The sequence below is a fragment of the Acanthopagrus latus genome, chromosome 19 (assembly GCF_904848185.1).
Source record: "Acanthopagrus latus isolate v.2019 chromosome 19, fAcaLat1.1, whole genome shotgun sequence".
Classification (NCBI taxonomy): Eukaryota; Metazoa; Chordata; class Actinopteri; order Spariformes; family Sparidae; genus Acanthopagrus; species Acanthopagrus latus.
In genome coordinates this window covers 15383606-15404723 of record NC_051057.1, presented here as the reverse complement: position 1 = coordinate 15404723, position 21118 = coordinate 15383606, and the positions used below count along the sequence as shown (strand labels likewise).

Below are 21118 nucleotides of genomic sequence, written 5' to 3'. Positions count from 1 at the left end.
GTGTGTGTGTGGGGGGGTGGATGGTTGTATTGTCAGTCTGATGAAGCCAGTGTGAGGATTGTACTATGCTGCAAAAGAGCCACAGTGGACCAGATTAAACCACATTAATGAGTCTGTTGATTTGTTGCATGTGTTGATTAATAAATGACATTATTCATCTGTAAGAGAGAAGGTCAGCAAGTCTTTAGATTGTTGAGGTAATTTGTTGGGCAGTGGTGGAAGTCTCTGCCGCCATTAGTGGTGCAGAGTGTCCAGAGCACTGTGGGAATCCATTGTGTACCCTCATTTCTTCATTAATAATCCACCATCACTCTCTTTCTCTGAGCTCTCTCCTCTCCACCTCACACACAATCTTCCTTTTCTTCTGAGCACTCATCTTCTCTATCCTTCTTAGTCATTCCTTCCTTTTGTTATCCTTTGCCACATTCCTCTTTCAAGTCTTCATCCTTCCATTTCCAGCCCTCTCTCTCCTCTCTGTGGTGCCCTCTCGGACAATGGAGGAATCCCCCGGCCTGGCTGCAGGAAGGGGGGCCACGAGGGCTGGCCTGTGACTGACAGCCTTGTGTGGGACTGGCTGTTTGGCCTTTGTCCTTCTGCCAAGGAAAATGGAGGGAACCCAGAGAGGTGGAGCTGCCGAGAGAGAGGGCAGAGGGAAGGAGGAGGGGGAGAGGACCAGTTAGGGTGTCATTCATGTGAAGAAGTTTTGGTAACTTTTAAACCATGGTCTCCAAGAGGAAGAGATGTTTTGGCCAGCACCAGACCTTGTTGCTTTATTTGCATTGGCCTCAAAATGTCTGAACATGTCGTCTTGCTGGTGCCTTAAGCCTCCTGTAACTTTGTGCTCGAGATGATAAATCTAGTAAGAGCAGGAGGACTGAGTCTTGTGTCTGTGCTCACTCATGTAGTGAGTTTATATCACAACAACGACTGCAGCTATCTATAGAAGCAAATGTGCAGTAATGAGGCTCGCCATTCGAGTGACCGACCAAGTTACTCAGTCAACCAGATCCTTTTTTTATTTCCCCGGACACTGAAAGAGTCCAGACCAGCACAAAAGCATGTGCTCTCTCCCCTCCCCTCTCTTTGAGCCCCTCACCCCAATAGTGTGCACACACTGTGTGTAGTTTGTGTGCATTGATATTGGGAAGAGTGGGGACATGCAGACTAGGCCGACTTGGCAGATTTGGCACCAGATTAAGAGGCTCTGGAATGTGTGAATAGGAATTCCACTTAGAGGAGAGGAAGTGTGTGAGAGTAAAACAGAAAAACGAGGGTTACAGGAAGAATAGATGAGCGGTTTAGTGATGGTAGTTCGACTTCCTCTTTCTTGCAAACGTGGAGATGTGGGAGTCCATTGATTAAATGCCCTAGGCGAGCCGAGACTTGATGAAGTTGGTTCTTGTTTTTGTTTTTGCCTCTGCAGAAATTATACCAGCAGTTTAAAACAATGAACCCAACCTTGGGTTAATGATTCAGAGCGCACATGGAGTGTCTGGGTTTTTTCTACGGTCTCCTGCACACTAAATGTGCTCTATAGGAGGAAGGCTGAATTTAGTGCGTGTCAGTGTGTGTGTGTTTGCAGGGCAGGAGGGGTCTGCTCCGTCTTCAGTCTGATGGCATGATTGGAGGGAAACTGTAAGCTAAATGGAGTCACTTGACTGGAACAGTGCATCCTCTGTGAACATCAGGCTTTCGACTCACTGAACCTACAGTGGAACGTTACTCATACACAGCACATACAGTTTACTCACATGTGTCTCGCACACACACGCACGCACACACACTTGGCCTCTTGGTTATCTGCAGTCACATTTTAATTAGTTTCTGTGGAGTGATGTGAGGTCGACAAACATTAACATTCCACCCTGTGAATTTACAGTCTCTTCAGGCTCATATAAACACACTCGTAAACACTTTTTAAACAAACACCCACCACTGCTAATACACATGAACACACATATATCCGTGTTAACATACTACCCAATCCCCTTGACACACACACATGCTGCGGGATACTTCTGAAAGAGTTCTTGGCAACCTGATGCAAAGTAAAACTCTGTCAGCAGTGGTGTGTGCTGACTTTAAGACCTACAGCACAGCATCTCCTCTCCTGTGACTTAAGGACGTCAGCATACATGCACATGCACACACACACACACACACACCTACAAACACACCCTGAGGCACATTAACACACTCTGAGTGGAATGTAAGCTAAGCAAGGCGATGGAGATAAGACAGCATTTCACGATGCTCCGCACACACACTCACAACCTGCTCTGCTCTCTGTCGCAGGCTGCTCATGGGTGACGAGGCTCCATTCACTGTATAATAATGGGGGGATAGCTCATGTAATAAGTACCCACACCGCAGAGCCCATTTCACACCAGCTTAAGTCGGTCACATTGTGGATGTTACACGGACCCAATCCTCCCGGCTGTGAAACCTTATCAGAGTCCAACAGAATCTATGCAGCTGTGTCAGTTCTCACAGCTGTCTGAACCACCATTAATGTAATATATTTAATACTTTTAAAGCAGTTTAAGAAGGAACATGGCCGCAGGCTTGAAACTAATTGTAAACACTACTGCTGCGAACTGGTTAAACAAAGACTGCCTACTACATTCGACAGTCATTAGGTGGCTTTTGTTGATTTTAGTGTATTGATGGATTTGTCTAGATTGTTTTAGATCTGTATATATGGCTGCAGCTGCTGATTATTTTTCATTACTGATTAACATCATTGTTTCATGTAGTATCAGCTTCAACTTCAGGTTAGGAACCTCTTTAAAATACAAAAATATAAAAATTTGGTGTCGGCCATGAGAAGCAGGTGATCATTGGCTGTCTGTATCGAACCAGCAAATGTTTGACATTTTTCCAAAATGACTGAAACAATCAGTCATAGAAATGGTTGCTGATGGACTTTATTTTGAACAAATAATTGACTTTACATTACAGCGTTGTATACAGAAATGACAATTAATAGGACCCATTGTCCACCTTCCTTAGGCATGAGCAAAAACCACTACTACTCGTACTAACCTCGATGTACTTTGCCAATGAACTGTGAACAACTGATATTCTGTGTTTGTGCTCTTGAGACCCCACACTGCCCTCTGCTGACATGGCTATCATTTACCCACCTCCACTCTCAATCCCTTCTGTTCACTGCACTAAATCCTCCCATTCACAGCTTCACTCCCTTCCTTGAGAAAACAACTCTTGCAGGGCTCCCACTAAAACACACCAGTTGCAAGTTATAAGGTAAAAGTAGCATAGTGGGTCTGAGTAACATGCTGCCTCACTCTTTAAAAGGTTACACGCACACACAGGCCTGTAAAAGCTGCCTGAGTGACTGAGCAGACTGTTGTGGCTCATTAATAGAGACGGTGGCGGTACACTAAATCCCACTGCTCCCGCTTGTTATTCCAAACGACCCATTGACCCGTGTAACACTGTTGGTTCTCTATTGTTTCATTTGAATGTACACCAGTCGGTGGGAAGCAGCAGGGGCATCAGATCCAGTTTTCATTGATAGAATAAGCAGTTATTGACTGCTCTAGAAGTAATTGGATGCACCAAACAAAGTATTTAATCCATTGTACTCTTATTTGATGTCAGTTTTTGATTGGGCAAGTTACTTTGCATTTTCTCAGAAAGAAATTAAAAAGAGGAGCATGCTTGCAAATTAAATCTTCATGTTCGCTTTTTAGTGCTGGAGTAAAGCTGGGTTGAGAACTGAGTGTACAGTAACACATTTGTCTCCTAGAAAAACATGGCAAGCCTGTCTGTGAGCGGCCACTCAGGAGTGAATGGCCATCTTTGTGCGTGTTCATAACTGCTTGTTCACAGGCATGATTGCATTACTGTCTACTGCTTTCCCGTCATCACTGATTGAGCTCTGGACGATATCAAGACAGGGGAAGAATGCGCTGATGTGAAAGCTTTTATTAGGTGATTAGCTTGGCCTGGATGGAAGAATTGCTGATTGTCCATTAGCAGTAATCCGGTTGCAAAGACTTGCAACTCATCAGCATTTGTTGTGAGTTGGTTAAGTTTCCACAGCGCAAGTTTTCAGGTACGTTTTTCAGCGCGCCCTTTCCCTGAGAGGCTTTGGTCCCCCGGGTGTCACCTGTTCTGCCAGACAGGTTGCCTCCCCTGCCGATGGACGGTCCCCATCTGGGCTTGTCACTGGTCACATGGTCCCTCACAGCTCCTGTTTCCTGTTCCTGTCATCGGATACCTGTCACCTGCTACTCAGGGAACAGCCAACACCCTCTTTTTTTCTCCCTCTGGCTCTGTCCTTTCCTCACTCTCCATCAGGTGTGGGTGCTACCAGTCAAATACTGGGAAATTGGGATAGTACTGACAAGCTCTGTCTTGTGCTGCCAGCAACAGATTCAGGCAAAAATCTTTGTTGCTGTAGCCGCCCTACTCCCCAGCCAAGCACAATACACATAACTAGTTAAGAGCAGGAAATGTCTGTCATCGAGGAACAGAGTGGAGCTGAACTGTAGCATTCTTCTCTCTGGCAGAGTAATTGTAGAGCTGTCTCCCAGCATGTTGTATTGAGTGTGTGTGACAAGCAGAAACCTGACAATACACACATCAAAGACGGTTTTGTGTTCTGATTTACAGCATATTTATGCAACAGGAGTGTAACGGCATAGTCCCAGCAACTAAGCAGGCGCTTGGAAATTGTCCAGATTTATTGAATTTTCTTATATTAATCTGTGGTAATTGACACACAATGCTTGTTTTCAGCTGTGGGCTTTGTGGGCAGCCTGAGGCTTAATTTGAATTAAGGTGTAGGCTCCAAGCTTGTAGACGTCTGTACATCCTATGTCCAGAAAGCATCCCTGAATAATGACTTGATACAAATTCCTACCCCAGAAAGCCTAAGTCGGCAAGTTCCGCAAGAATCCTCATCCCTGAGAAAGTCTGAGAAGTCAACTGGCTCTTGAAAGGGGGGACAGTGGGCCCACTGTTGGATGCAGCACCAGGGCCTGATTGAGGGGTTAATAACTGCATAGTTTTGGCCTGTTACCCTCGCTGTTCCCCGCCAGCCTGTCTTGTCTGTCCGTCTAAACAGCAGATGACACACAGACACACACAGCACGGCTGGCGCAGGAATGTTTCTGAACGCTGCCCCATCCAACAACCAGGCTCTTGTGAAAGCACTTGGCATGGCCACAGTCGCAGCTCTCTCCTCTGCCTGGCTATCGAAAGCCACTTTGTTTGGTTGGCGTTGCCATGGTGAGGAGGAGTTTTCGGGAATATTGGGATGTTTTTGAAACCAGCTCTTAGGACAGCCCTCTTCTGAATATATGGGATGTTTTGTGTGTTCACTTTAGAGTTGCGGTTAAGGCAGAGATAGGAATGTCTGCAGTATTTAAAACACTAACTTGCTGATGGATTTTTGGTCAAACAATTAACATTAATGCTGAAGTGAGGAGCTGATTGAATTGATAAATTGATTGACAGAAATAGTCTGATAGTCTAATAATAGATCTTTTTCTCTCAAATTTAGAGATTCTTTGTGGTTGTGGGTTTGTTTGGTGGTTTGTGGGTTTTCTAATTGTTGTTCTTTCCTATAATTCTGGTGTCTAAGGTGAAGGTCTCTTGCTATCCTACCATGTTTTTGTTTTACAACCTGTATGACTTACTGGAATCTCTCCCGACATGTTGATGTGCATCTTTGTTACTACAGATCCCCCCTTAGACTGTAAATAGTTCATGAGAAATCTTAAAAGGATATACATTGTTTAAAAGGATAATACGAAAGGAAATGAACACTGTAGAGTCAAACCGTTCATCGAATGCTCTTTGTAACTGCAACACTTTCTTTGTGGTTAGTGAAAAGTGCTAAGCTATCTTCTAAATCAAGAACTGAAAAACAAAAGGAAAATAATCATTTGATGCAGCGCTGCTAATCATGCATTTGCACTGTTTTAACTGCTTCTGCATTTGGTCTATAGATTTGATACTGATGCTCCCAAAAATGTGTTAAGCACTCTGAATCCTGCCAGGTTTTGATGATTGTATTTAACATAATATCGTTTCTCTCCACAGCCTTTCTTCAGACTACTGAACCTCCGGAAGCTCGGCCTGAGTGACAATGAGATCCAGAGACTCCCTCCTGAGGTGGCTAACTTCATGCAGCTGGTGGAACTGGACATCTCCAGAAATGGTACCTGCAAACATGAACTAGTTGCTCTGCAATATCTGATTTTAGACCAGCCATTAACGCACAATTGCGTTAACAACTTATTCTAAAATAACCTTCCGTTCATGTCTAGACCACCTCCAAATATACAAAACAAAAAGAGGGGTTCTGTCTGTAAAGATGATATCTGACATGTGGTGTTAAACAGCAGGCACATAGCCAAATCAGTTGGAGAATCAACACGCTCACTGCAGTCATTAAGTAAATATTTGCAAGCCCTCATTGCCAGATTATTCAGTCTACGCCCAGCAGCACAGCAGACATTCATACATGAATCACCATGCCCCTGAATTATTCCTTTAAGACAAGGAAAGAAATAAATTCAGCACCACAATGCAGCTAAAGGTAATGTTTCATACATGTCATTTCATTTGGGACTGCTATTCAATTTCTGCATCTCATCAGCTGTAACACACACAGATATCGTGCCCTCTCTGTGTCCTTGCATGCTGCATGCACACATGCACATGGATGCAGGAAGGGCCTGTGTGGCAGATATAAGACATCTGCTGCTCTGCTACACACTGCATCAGGTGCTGTTGGAGCAATGTGCGGTGGCCTGTGAGGGCCTCTCCCATCTGTCTGCCTGTCTGCTCCTGCTGCAGGACAGCACTGAGCCAGATAAGCGTCACAGGCTGCTCGGCTCAGTGGGGATTTCTTAACTTGCACCTGCAGGATCCAGCGCTAGAACTTCCTCACCTGGTCTAGCCACCGGATCACATTACTTCTTGTGCTTTCTATATGTGCGCCAGACTCAGCTGGCAAACGTTGAGCTGAATTTGTTTTTATCCTTCTAAGCTGTTGTAAAAATTAATTGTAAAAGCTAGGATGTGGGTACATTTCAGTCATCAGCCTGTAATGAGGGAGTTAAGATGTGTCTTATTGTCTTTGCAATATTCACAATAAGTAGATATATATACAAATTTAGTGTTGACATTGTGTTGATAATACACATGATAATATGTAAATCCAGAGAAGATCTTTGCTCTTGTGCATCTTTTGTCCTTCTACAATCATTAGAGTGCAATTTTTCTTTTTTGTACACTTACTTACACTTGTAATTTGACTTGACCCTGCACTCATATTGTCAGGGGAATTTAATTGCCAAAAAACGAGGCAAAACACACAGAAAATGGTTAAAGTTGAACTTGATTGCTAGCTCTTTCCCCCTGCAAAATTTCTATAGAGAGACCACAAAAAAAATTATTGTGAATTTTTTTGGCCTTAATAATGGTATAGTAAACATCTCATATCTTGACTGCCCAAATATTGTTTATGTAGTTATTGTCACACACATGATTAAATGCAGTGGGACTATGAATGGAGCTGAGACTAAATGGATATACAGCCCTATAATTAGACTTTAAGGCTTCTTTAATTCATCCAGCTGTAAATTTAAGTGGCCTGTAAGGGCTATTTAAGGAATATGTATAAATAGTGTCCTTCCTTTTTCTTTTTACTTTTTAGTATGTACATTTTTTAAAGGTATCAAAGAAACAGACAAGACACAGTAGATCTCAGAAACATTTGGTCACCTATGCATCTGTGCAGCTTTTCCCCAGTATTTCAAGACTTATTAACCTGTTGATTTAGCAATAAGCGTACTCTGTTCATCCCTTGAATAGTAGTTGCAATATCTGTTCAGTCTTTGTTGGCGGTCCAGTCTGTGACCATTCTTTTGTTACAGCTTTCATACATGCAGCTGATAATATCTCTAGTAGATATTTGTCTTGTACCTTTAAATGAGTTTGCAGTGCTGCCCAGAATGATCGTAGAAAAGGAGCATTCGATTCTATCACCCAGAAATGTTCTGTTTCACTCATAAGACCTCCTGCCATTTTGACCAAATGGTTGGGCAGCTACTAAATCTATGGAAATGTTCTGCCAGCTGTCCTCCGCATTTGACCCTCCCTTAGTTTATCCATTTTACCATAAATCAGAACAACTTCCCGCTGAGACTCAAATTCTTTGATATGAAGCTCGTTCTGATGCACAACTATAAATGTGTGATTGCTCTCTACACTTTGTGAGAGATGTAATAACACTCTCTGGTGCAGCCTCCATCTCTTTCTGTCTCATTTTCCCTTTCTCTCACTTCCCTGCTCTTGGCCATCTGGTTCTGATTACAAGCAACTTAAAATGATTCGCTCCATAGATTATGACCCCCCCAGTTCTACCTCTGTGTGTCCATGTTGCTGACTCCAGTCTCCCCCCGACACCTCCTATTTTCTCCTGCAGACATTCCTGAGATCCCTGAGAGCATTAAGTTCTGCAGGGCTTTGGAGATTGCAGACTTCAGTGGAAACCCCCTGTCCAGGTAATCTATTAATCATTACAGTGAGAAAATCTGATGTTTGCTCATATGCAACAAAGAGGGGAGCAGCCGTACAGCATTGATGGAACAAAGCATGGGAATCCCATTTGTGTGCTCTAATTACTTTGATTTCATTTTGTAAATGTGCAGTGAATCATATTTGGCACTCATATGAATGTACAGTCTGCGCTTCATGCTGAATAAACAGTGCAGCGTGTGAATACACACCTAGAGGAGAGATCAAACAAACCTCTGTATGAAAAATAAGTGTCAAATTAACCTATACTGGGTACTTATTAATCTCTGCGACATCCCTCCATAAAGTCAGAGTGCCCCTAATCAGTGATGTCTACATTAGAGCTTCACCTTTAGACTTGCTCCTATAGAAAATTAATTCAGGGAAGTTCTTTGATGCTGAATGCTTTAGCAGATGGGAACATTTGAAGGGACGATAGTATTGTGTGTATGAGTGATCTCATGTGTTGTACAACAAGAATCTCTCTCCACTATTTTCCCTCCTGCCTCTCTGCTTCAGATTGCCAGATGGCTTCACTCAACTCCGAGCGCTGGCTCACTTGGCACTCAACGACGTGTCATTGCAGACGTTGCCCAACGACATTGGGAAGTATGTACACATGCACAATTTGCACAATGGCTCATACCGTAGTAGATAATACAGTGGGGGAAAATTTGTTTTTTTGTCTTTGATATTTAAAGAAATGGTTGTCTTGTCTTCATATGTGATTACTTTTTTAACCCCAAAATTGTCAAACATAATCATCGGGTCACATGAAACAGATCAGTATTGTTGACTTTTTTTTGTGTTTGTTTCTTTTATGGATTACAGTTTTTTCAGAGTTTATGAATGTGTTTTTTAATCTTTATGCTTGGATTGCACAGCAATTTCAAGTCTATTTAAATTAGAATTTTTGTTGTTTTTATTTTGATACCGAACCCAGGAAGACTAGCAGCCACGTGGAAGTTAATGGGGATCCATTAAAGAATAATTATATTAAATTTGCTTTTAGCTTCCAAATCATTTTAATTGAATTATTAATCTTTAAAACCATTAAAAGATCTGGAATGATTTATTGATGTGTTGATAAATTCAGCATTGATCAGAAATGTTTCTGACTAATCACTCTAAAAAATATACTAGACATTCTCTAGTTGCAGCTTTAGAAATATCAATATTTATGGTTTATGTCATTGTAAATTAAATATTTAACTGTTGGTTGGACAAAATATACAAATCACTGTGTGGAGACTAGGCCTCTGACACCATTTTCCGATGATTTATAGACTAAGCGGTTAATTACCTAAACAAAATTGCTAGTTGCAGCCCCAATTGTGAATCGTTACTTGAGAAATTGTCAAGGTTATAACTTTTGACAAAATTATAAAAGCTCTCTAATCAAGTCATTACACTGGTGTCACCAGACCGGAGGCCTTCGATTCAGATAGATCCTTGATACATTAAGAGACCGAGTGGGTTTGCAAGAAGTGTAATTCTGTCACCCAGTGTACTCGGAGGCAGCCGGTCTCTGGGCTGTGGGCCACTGCTGTGCTCAGACAGATGGAAGAGCCCCTCACCATGCCAGGCAGCCCAGACGAACAGATCTGCCATCTGACTAACCAACCTGCCTCTCCTCTCGCCTCTCTCACTCCCCCGTCCTCTCTTTTCGGCACCTGCCAACTCCTATCCCCTCGTCCTTTTACTCACCTCCTCTTCCTTTTCCCTGCCACTCCTCCTTTTATAGCCTAGCCAACCTGGTGACGTTGGAGCTCAGGGAGAACCTGCTGAAGTCTCTGCCCACGTAAGTGTTGTCTCCCTCCAGAACACATACACAGCAGGGCTCAGTTTCTTATCTAGTTCCCAGTCATCTCCCTCAAGAACAATGGGCACTTGTTGACAATGCTAGATCCCAATACTCATCTTTGTACTTATAGTAGTTAGAAACTGTTTCACTTACAAATGCAGTTACATAGAAAAGAGATTTATTGCAGCATGGAAGAACATGACAAAAACAAGCTATGTGAACGTCTGTAAATTCTTTACATATGTCAGTACACGTGAATGAGTGGTATGTCTGCTCCTTGTTCTTTAGGGCCGCGTATTTGTGTGACTTACTGCATGTGCTATTTTGTGATCCTATTCAGGTCGCTCTCTTTCCTGGTGAAACTGGAACAGCTGGACCTGGGCAGCAATGAACTGGAAGTTTTGGTAAGTCAACAAGTCAAACACCCTCAATTGTGCACTGAAAATATCCATGTGACATGTATCACAAACATCCGTCTCACATTCCAACCACAATAATTATGATCCAAACCACATGTTTACTCCACCACACACATCAGAGCTGGTCTGTCAAACCTGAGGCCCTGCATGCACTATACCTCACAGTGAGAGCTTCTGTAAGCCTGGACACACCCACCTATCTCAGTAGGGCAGGGAAAACAACACTTCATGTCCAGACAAAGGTTGAGGCTGAGGAAACGGTTGACTGTCGCATGCCTGTCGTGGGCATAATTGACATCCTCGTTAATGTAATTTTGGCACTTGTGTTTCAATTCATGATGTTTTTTTGAGATATAGCTCAGTTATACTTGTTTATTCAATGGACTTTGGAGATTCAACAAAGAATTATATATTGGACAGTATGATTAAATGATGTCACTATTATCCTGGACAAATAGAGATTTGCTATACAATCTTGATAATTCTTAAAACTCAATTTTTTTAGTTAAGGAATACAAACAATCTTAATTAAAGTAATCATACCGGTCCCACTCAGTATATAATGATACGTAATTTGTGGGCACGTCCCTTTTGTTTGGAATCCAGAGTATTTTGTGAGTGGTACAAAGGGCAAGCCAAACTCTGAGTCACTGGGACAGGTTTAGGGTTTTGGATTGACTGAACAGATGCAGGCTCCCCTTTGTGGCAATCGAAAATAAATCAGGAAATCAATACAGGGCTGTACGTTATCGAGCTAGACAGCTTTCTCAAGTCACTGATTATTCCAATTCTAGAAAATTAATCAGTCAATTTATTTTTGCTATTCATGCTATTTTGTTTTGCCATTGAGCATTTTCACCCTGCAAAATGTCATACTAAAAGTTGTGAGTCCAGTGTTCTGTCACATACTGCAATTAAAACATTAGATGCCTTTAAATGTCTGTGGCCTCAGCCTCTCTTACATCGTTTGAAATGGAGCCGATTTCCACTCACATTTCCGTTTGTGGCTCAGCAGGCAGTCTGGCTTTGCACTTAAAACATTAATAAAAAAAATCAATAAGCCTTTTCCAATTGTCTCTAATCTCTCTATGTTGCCCCTTCTCTTAGCCGGATACCCTTGGTGCTCTCCCCAACCTGAGGGAGCTATGGCTGGACCGTAACCAGTTGTCCTCATTACCACCAGTAAGTACACTTTAGTTTGTTTATGTTTTTAAAAGCTGCCCTGTTGCAAGAAGTATGTGTTTTGTCTTTTATATTTTTATAAATCTAGATTACATATGTACAGAATAAACTCCCACTAGCAGACTTGTTTCCATTGTTTTTGTTGTGAAGGTAATGGTTGTTTTTTGCCCCTGTCTCACTGCAATTGGTATTTTGTGTGTGTGTGTTTAGGAGCTGGGGAACCTCCGGAGACTGGTGTGTCTGGATGTGTCAGAGAATCATCTGGAGGAGCTTCCCTCAGAGCTAAACGGCCTTCTGGCTCTCACTGACCTGCTGCTCACACAGAACCTGCTGGAGGTCGTCCCAGACAGCATAGGTGAGAAACACGAGAATGAAAGAGAGGAACATTGTCTTGGCGGGGATTCAGACAGAAAACCGAGTCGCTGAGGTGTTGTTTAAGGTGTTGGTCAGATGTGAAGCACGATCCAGGAAGCTTAATGGCCTATCAGACACCAAACACACTGCACAACAGTGGGTTATGCTCACCACATTTTATAACCTCAGTCGCTCACATGAAAGTGTCAAATGCACACCCATGTAAATATTGTCATGTGTTTCTCAGCGATCAAAACAGAAAATAAGGCAATTATTGTGGGTTACATAAAAGAACTGCAACAAGTTATCCCGTACTAATTAGTGTGGGTTTTTGTAGTTTTTTTTTTTTCTTTTTAACACGCTTTCTGTGAACAAAGTGTATATTTTAGGTGCTTGGGGAAAGTTTGCCATCTAATTAGGCAGCACTAGATTAGTTAAACCCTTGGGCAAGCCCACTGTGTGTAGGAGGCTGTGCTCTATTACATAGGAACAGCACTGCCCCCTGCTGGAGGTAAAATGCCAGTTAAGAAAAGCACAAGCAAAAAAAAACCAGCTGTAAATATGTCTGTTTTTGATTTAATTTATTTAAGTCCAGAGTCCAACATGACACATCTAGTACAAGTGTTTTTAAAATGTTTTTTTTTCTTCTGTGTTTGTGTTTTGTGTCCAGGCTGCCTGAAACAGCTGTCCATCTTAAAGGTGGACCAGAACAGACTGACCGACCTCACTGATTCAATAGGAGAGTGTGAAAACCTCACAGAACTCGTCTTGACAGAGAATCTTTTACAGGTAGGGACATACAAACCACTTACAGCAGCCTGTCACTGACCAAGATGGGATTTGTGTTTGCCCATTAATACTTAAGTGTGCTCTTAAGCTTCATTATCATTCCCTCTGATTAATAAATGGCTTCTGTCTCACTCCATTAAAGTCACTTCCTCGCTCGCTGGGCAAGCTGAAGAAGCTGACCAACCTGAATGTAGACCGCAACCGTTTGGGCAGCGTGCCCAAAGAGCTGGGCGGCTGTGCCAGCCTCAACGTTCTCTCTCTGAGAGACAACCGTCTGGGAAAACTGCCTGCTGAGCTTGCAGATGCCACTGAGCTGCATGTGCTGGATGTAGCTGGAAACAGGTAACCTCACTTAACACCCTCAACTGTGAAGAATACACAGCAGCTCTTCATGCTAAGGTTAAAAGTTTAAAATAGAAAGTCTCCTACAGAGATATTTCTTCTCTAGTGTGGCTGTCTTAATGTGATCAGGACAACAATATAACCTCATGTAGATGTGCTTTCAAAGCTGTTGTACAAAGTTACAGAAATTACATGTTAGAAAACCTCAAGAAAATGCACATAAAAGGGCCTTTGGTCATCTCCTGTTATAACGTTGAAGAGAGAACAAGGTTTCTGCAGTAATATGACATTTATTCAGGGGATTTATTTATGTTTTTAATGTGTACACATGAATGTTGTTTTAATACATCAAATTCTGATGCTTTTTTGTGGTCACAAATGTAACATTTTAAGATCATAGAAGTTTAGTTGATATTTTCTTTCAAGTAACTCTAAGGGAGAGATTGTGGCTCACTGTACCTCGTCCCTTCTTCTGTCCAGATTACAAAACCTGCCTTTCGCTTTGACAAACCTCAATCTGAAGGCCATGTGGCTCGCAGAGAACCAGTCACAGCCGATGCTCAAGTTCCAAACAGAGGACGACGAGCGAACAGGAGAGAAGGTGTTGACCTGCTATTTACTACCCCAGCAGCCTTCTCCAAGCCTAGGTGAGTACTGCTTCATTAGTTTGTGTCTTTTGTCAAGCATATTTTCAGATGTCTCTTGAACAAATTGTCATTTAGATCTTTTACTTATAAAATATGACTGCTGAGCTCTAAAGATTTATAGTATGCAAAATGTCTGACATCTTTGTTGTTGTAACTGGTAGGACATTTCTCCTGTATTTTGAGCTTTACAATTAGATTCTCTGTCATCTTGAGTCTGTTAGCTAACTAGTTGTAGCTTGTACAACCACGCATGTTGTGAGGTACTTGAAGCTGTCCCTGTAACATAATAATAATATAAAACTAGTCTGTGGCTTGACATCTCTCTTCTCTTCACTTTTCCTTTATTTTTCACAGAGAACTTGTTGCAGAACAGTGTGGATGACAGTTGGACAGACAGTAACCTGAACCGAGTGTCAGTCATTCAGTTCCAGGAGGAGACCAAAGCTGAGGAGGAGGATGATGAGGCTGCTGCAGAGCGCAGAGTGAGGAAACACAACAATACAGTGTTACTTTAAGTCCCCTTCATGTTACATTACACTCACATAATTCACAGGTTAATGAGCAGTATTATTTTAGCTAAGTGAGATTGAAAATTGAACTCTAACTCATGTTTTTAATCTGTTTTTCTTCCTGTCAGGGCCTTCAGCGAAGAGCCACACCGCACCCGAGTGAACTGAAGGTGATGAAGAAAGTGATCGAGGAGAGGAGGAATGAGGCCTATACATCCAGACCTGATGGAGAAGAAGAGGGCCTTGATGCACAGGTACAAACATTATTATCATGTCAAGAGATTTAATAATGTTGTCTTAATCCGTTTAGTTTTGTGTCATTATTCACTGGTGCACTTTGCTTTTGCTTTCAGGAGAAGCGGCTCAGTGACCTGTCCAATCAGAGCCATGACTCTCAGGTCTCTAATAGCACACTATCAGCCACCTCTCACGAGGACAGACACAACACTGCTGCTGTCACACGGAGGGAGGATCTCATAGATGGCCACTCTCCTCAGGAGGAGGAAGAGCTGGATGAGATGGAGGTGGAGTACATTGAGGTGAATTTTTTAGATATCCATCAGTATTAGGGTTGGGAAAAATTTTTTGTTATTCGATGCATTGCAGTTCCCCCTAGAATGATTATGTCTCGATGCAGATAAGTTGATAATTGGAATTTTAAAACTGAAATTAGTTTGCCCGCTGCAGAGCGCTACAGAGAAGGTAATTAATCTGTTGATTTTTTTTTAATGGTCATCACACAAGTAGGAAGTGAGTAGCAAACTCAGATTTAATTATTATTATTACTATTATTTATTTACGTCATGCATGGAAATGTACACAAAAAAATCATTGCATCAAGATGCATCGATAATCGGTTTAGAATCGAATCGTGAGGTGCCAAGAGATTCCCACCCTTAATCAGTATATTACAACCAAAGAACACATGCAATTCTCAAGTTGTTATCTTTCTCATTAAATATCAACCTCTTTTCTCTAGCCCACTGTGCACTTTGCCGAGGAGCCCATTATCCGTGGCGGGGATGAGGAAGATGAGGAGGACGGTGAAGATGGCGAGAGGAGCGAAGAGGAAGACGAGAGGCCTGCCTTTCCCATGGAGAAGCAGCGTCTTATTAGGAAAGACACGCCACACTACAAGAAGCACTTCAAGATCACCAAGCTGCCCAAGCCCGAGGCGGTGGCCGCGTTGCTGCAGGGCTTCAGTCCGGATGGCCTTAACTCCCCGACACAGGCCACCCAGGACGAGCAGGACGAGGAGGAAGACGATGTTCTGTGCACCCCTCAGCACCATCACAGAATGGAGGAGCTTGGGGACAGTCGGCTCCAGGTCAACAGCAGTCAAGTCAAGGTAAAGGAGAGATCCCAACACAAGGCAGGAATGTGGAGGGTAGCTGGCAAGCATTTCATAATGAGTAGAAACTTCTTACTGTTCTCACCTGTATTTGTGCACATGTATAGAAATATATTCAATATGTAAGTAAGGACATACAGTATGCAGAAAAGTTGCTTATTGTACGCTTAAAAAGCCTCTGTTCATGTTGTAAGAATATATTTGCATCGAATATATTTTGTGCTTGCTCATTGCCTCTATGCAAACACTTAATATGTATGCATAGAGTGCCTGTACCACCTTGCAAGTTGCATTCGGTATGGAGCACTTATTAAGGACGTGGCATTGCATGCAGGGTCATTGTGGAAATGAAGACGTCTCCACTTGAGCTGTAAATCAAGGGGAGTGGTTTTCCATCAGGAGTTTTACTGCAAAGGCACCAGCGGTCTCGCTTCGTCTTTAGCTCTGCCTCAAAGACGAGCTGCCCCTCACGTGAACTACCTAATTGTAAACATGTCTCATAATGGGAGACAAATGATGGAAATCTAATTTTAAATCATATGAGATAGCTTCTTGATCTTTGACAATAACACATCAGCTAATAATTCTGCAGTGTCAAATGATTGATGATTTTCCCTTCCACACAAGCATCTGCAGGCTTTTTTTGCCCAACACCGGCCCAGTTTAGTAGTAAAATTCTTGCCATATTTATCAGCCATCTCCTGATTTAATTGAATAATGACATTTTCACACTTTGCTCTTGTAACATTGTGTGTGTGTGTAAGCTTTAAAGTATGAATGACGTCTGCTCCGGAGCTGCTTATAAAAAACAATCTTCTTATTGATCATTAGTATTCGGGGAGACTTAATGAAAATTTTTGATTATGCTTAGCATATTCTTTTTAACACTGTAATCAAACATCATCGTTTCACCAAATCTGTGTTGTGTGTGTCTGTGCTTATGAGTGTGTGGCTGACCTCAGACCAACCAGAACATATACCGGCAGAGCTGGAATGTGAGATCCAACGAGTCTCTTTTGTGTCGTCTGTTATGGGATGTTTAAATCATTATAGTGAAAAACATTGTTTATTCCTGCAAAATAAAATTCTTTGATTTTTATTCAGCCTTTTTTTGTTGAACTTTCTGTAAATGACTCTTCGGAAGTCATCTTTTTGTAGGCTTGTGCACTTCAACACAGTTTATCTTTTTCTATAAATGAAAGCTTGCTACTGGAGGAGTTTGCTCCTTGTGGGCTTTTTGTGGTCTGGGAGCTTCTGCCTTCTGTTGTCCGCTCTCTCTACACCTTGTGTTTTTCACTGTAGCCCAGCTCCTTGGTTTTGTCTTTCCATCTCTGCCTGTATTTGCTTCTGGTGGCTGGGGAGTGAGTGTGTGATTGCTTCTGCTTCAAGGTGCTCCGTCCCAGGGGACCAGGAAGTCTTTCAAACCTGAAAGCAGACAGTGGAGTGTTTGGTGTGTTTGAGGTTTATGGAAAATGCGAGAAAGTTCCTTTAGTGTGCTTGTGAGCATATTTTTATTTTGGCCTGACTAATCCGCATGCCTCTCGCTGGTTCCTGTCCTAACAGGGGGTGTCATTTGATCAAGTCAATAATCTGCTGATTGAACCTGCTCGAATTGAGGAGGAAGAGGTCTGTACATACTCTTTCCCGTCCGGTCTGTCTCTCTGTGTCCTTCACTCACCCACTCATTCACCCACCTGTATTCAGAGGTAGAGAAAGTACCCACAGAAAATTCATGATTAATTCAAGCCAATCACTAGGGACCCCCTAACCACAGATCATCTTTAAGAGGGCCAGTGTGGCAGAACTGGATGCAGGAATCAAGTCTTATTTACTACAAAAATTGTTTTTTTCTTTCTAGGCAGCTGGGGTTTAAACACTTGAAGTGAGGTTAGTTGAATGTTCTGTGTTCGATTGCATTCTGCAAAATTTGACTAGTGCTCCATTGTTGAAATTGTATTTTTTTCTCTCAGTTGTGTCAATTTATGTTAACAGCTTCAGTTAGCAAGGTCAATATCAACTAGTAGGGATCAGTGTGGGTAGTCTCAGCTACAGGGCAACATTTCCATGCATATTGTTCTTTGCCATACATTATCTATATCTAAATGATCCATCATGTTTCTCATCCACAAGGAGTTACAGTTGAACATATGACTCAGCCCTCGTTATGTTATTTGATCTGATTCACAGCAGAGAGTTATAGATACAAATGTAAAACAGAACAAGTTGGAGACAAATGGAATAATGCCAAGATAAAGTGTCAAAGTAATAATGATACTGTTTACCTTTGACTTACAGATATGACTGATAAGTTGTAAAACACGCATGGCATGTAGCAGTGTGCTTTGCAGAAGTAGATTAAAATAGATAAAAACTGCAAGATAAAAGCATGAAATCCACAGGAATGCTGCACATCTTATCTGAGTAACACGTGACTTTTTGTCATATCCATGTAATGTTAGGCCAGATTCATCTTCAGCAGATAAAATAGCGGGTTTGCACATGACGCAGCACGTAAAATAAGAAATACTCTCTCAGGCACTTTGCCAATAGTATAATTTTTGCTGGAGCCCCAACCTCCCCAGTAATTATTAGTCTCCTGGATGCCCACAGTTGTGTTATACCCCTCAAGCTGAACAATATCTCAAATTGTTTGTCCCCCTGAAAAAAAAAAAACTAAAAGCTTAGTGTTCGACTTAAGAAATATAAGTCCTGCATCAGGTTCTGTCACACTACGTCTCTGCTGCTGTGCCTTTCCTCTGCTTCTGCTGCTTCGCTCCTTTTCATCCTTTGTCCACGCTGTGTTGCCCTGGAGTGAATGGGCTGGTAGAACTGTGATGGGACGAGTCTGCTTCACCAGCTTCCTTCTTTTTTTGGGTACGAAGCAGGTAACTCAACTGCCAACCAGAGGAGGAGCTCCAGATTCATGAAGACGAATTACTTCCCAGTAGTCTAATGTTAATTTTATAAACTTGTGACATAACTCAAGTTTTTAAATTGTATGAAATGACACTTGATATTTGTATTGTTAATATTTTGTAGAGGTGTTTTTTTTTTCTTCTCTAAACATATCTGTTTATGCATGCTTTTGTTCATAGTGATGTATAAGGATCCTCTCCTATGCCGTTTACTCCTGAAGAAAACAAGTCATTAGAAACATTGAAGTGTAATTTGTCACCACATGAAAACGGTCTCTGCAAGTTTAAGTCTGCTTTGGTCATTATTGCAACAAATGCCGTGGTATCTACACTACAACTGCAAATCATCTCCACCTCCAGGACACAGCTCACTCTTGTCATCTGTTACTCTTGACATTCCCTTTTTCCTTACACTTTCCTCATTTATCTCCATTCCTCCACCTTTTTGCATGGCTTGCAAATACATAGAAAGTACAGTCTCTTACAATCTACTTCACATTTTTAAAGTCCCTCTTCCCGTACATACACAACACGTATTCAGTCAGGGTTAAGCCTCTGTGAGTCCAATTAAAGAGGCCTTCAGATAGTTTGTTTTTGCTCACTTTATGTCTGAAGTCTACTGTCAATTAAGTGGTTACTGCACGATGACAAAGGATTTGGCCGCAGCTCTTTCAGATGTCTTTAAAACTAAAATTAAGTAACAAAATCATCCACTTAAACTGACATTAGGCTCCAGACAGTCACAGTATCTCTCCATCCATCTGTTGGCATGTTGGCAGGATGTTGCAGTGATACAGTTGACGCCACCCTCTGGCAGAAGGAGGGAGGTCACCCATAACCTATATCTTACACATTTAAGAGAATGGGTAAAGAAAATGATAACATTGTGGGCATGCCTCCCTCTCAAGCTGTCCTGAGCTGAGTGGTGTTTAGAAGGGCTTCACTAGTAGTTGTGTTGACTCCCGGCTCCTTAACTTGCAGCACACCCTGAACATCCAGCGACAAACAGGCGGACTGGGTATCAGCATTGCAGGAGGGAAAGGATCTACACCTTACAAAGGAGATGACGAGGTAAGACGTACCCCTAGAGTCTTGTTGGTTTAACAAATCAGAAGTCATCGATGACACATTCACCTTTCTTTTTGTTTGCGTGTTCAGGGAATCTTCATCTCCAGAGTTTCTGAGGAGGGTCCTGCAGCCAGAGCAGGGGTGAAAGTGGGAGACAAACTCCTAGAGGTGAAGCATTTTTTAATTCAACAGCTTTTTCTTCTGCTTTCCAGTAAGGTGTTTAAATTAAAAGTGAGTCCTTCTCTCCTTGTATTTGTTTTAGGTCAATGGAGTGGACCTCCATGAGGCAGAACATCACACAGCAGTTGAAGCTCTCCGTAGCTCCGGCGCCACAGTTTCCATGACGGTGCTGCGGGAGCGTATGGTGGAGCCAGAGAACGCCATCACTACAACGCCGCTGAGGCCGGAGGATGACTATTTCCCACGGGAGAGACGGAGCAGCGGACTTGCCTTCAACTTGGAGACAACTCCTAGCGGGCCCCACCAGCGGCTCTCCACCTGCCTGATCCGAAACGACAAGGGGCTGGGATTCAGCATCGCAGGGGGCAAAGGCTCCACACCCTACCGTACTGGAGACACGGTGAGAGTGAGAGCAGAACGATAACACAATCTGATTAAACATAGAAACTGATTCATTGATCAGTAGATTGACAGTAGATTGATCAGTTAAAGAGTCAATTTTTTAAGCAAAAATACCAAATATTTTCAGGTTCCAGCTGTTGAGACATTAGGATATAATGCTTTTCTTTGTTGATATGCTGTTGACTGAATATCTTTGTTTTGCAGACTATTAAAACAAACAAAATGAATTCCTTGCCTTAGGCTCCAAAAAAATATGATTGGCTTTTTTTTTTTTTTACTGATTAATTAAGAAAATAAACAACCAATTACTTTTAAATGAAAATCGACAATAGCAGTAGATGTTATACATGCATTAAAAAGAAAAAAACAGTTGCAGCTTCTGATTTTTCATCATAAGTACAAATCTGACCAAAGTCCGTAGTCGACTGAGAATATAGGTAGGAAGGCACAATATATTAATTATTAAGGACAAAATTATTGGGTATTTATCAGTATTTGTGGCATTATAGCAAGATGTAATTGACTAATTTACAGTCTGCCATACAATAACTAAATGTTTGTTGCAGTCTTGAATTTGGGTCACAAAGTGTTTACAGT

General features: G+C 42.0%; 1 protein-coding gene across 10 annotated transcripts in view; it reads left to right on the top strand.

The window, feature by feature from the left end:
• Window positions 1-21118, top strand: part of scrib (scribble planar cell polarity protein) — a 65454-nt gene that overhangs the window by 19378 nt on the left and 24958 nt on the right. For 9 of the 10 annotated variants that reach the window (XM_037079233.1, XM_037079226.1, XM_037079225.1 and 6 more), the window contains exons 2-19: window positions 6076-6193; window positions 8468-8546; window positions 9079-9168; window positions 10304-10360; window positions 10704-10767; window positions 11890-11964; window positions 12175-12319; window positions 12989-13107; window positions 13250-13449; window positions 13930-14096; window positions 14451-14578; window positions 14734-14859; window positions 14959-15144; window positions 15585-15953; window positions 17520-17582; window positions 19853-19942; window positions 20030-20107; window positions 20202-20519. In XM_037079233.1, coding sequence (XP_036935128.1) covers window positions 6076-6193; window positions 8468-8546; window positions 9079-9168; window positions 10304-10360; window positions 10704-10767; window positions 11890-11964; window positions 12175-12319; window positions 12989-13107; window positions 13250-13449; window positions 13930-14096; window positions 14451-14578; window positions 14734-14859; window positions 14959-15144; window positions 15585-15953; window positions 17520-17582; window positions 19853-19942; window positions 20030-20107; window positions 20202-20519 — 2472 coding nt within the window. The remainder of the gene's footprint in view (window positions 1-6075; window positions 6194-8467; window positions 8547-9078; window positions 9169-10303; window positions 10361-10703; window positions 10768-11889; window positions 11965-12174; window positions 12320-12988; window positions 13108-13249; window positions 13450-13929; window positions 14097-14450; window positions 14579-14733; window positions 14860-14958; window positions 15145-15584; window positions 15954-17519; window positions 17583-19852; window positions 19943-20029; window positions 20108-20201; window positions 20520-21118) is intronic. The other variant, XM_037079227.1, reaches the window with a different exon arrangement.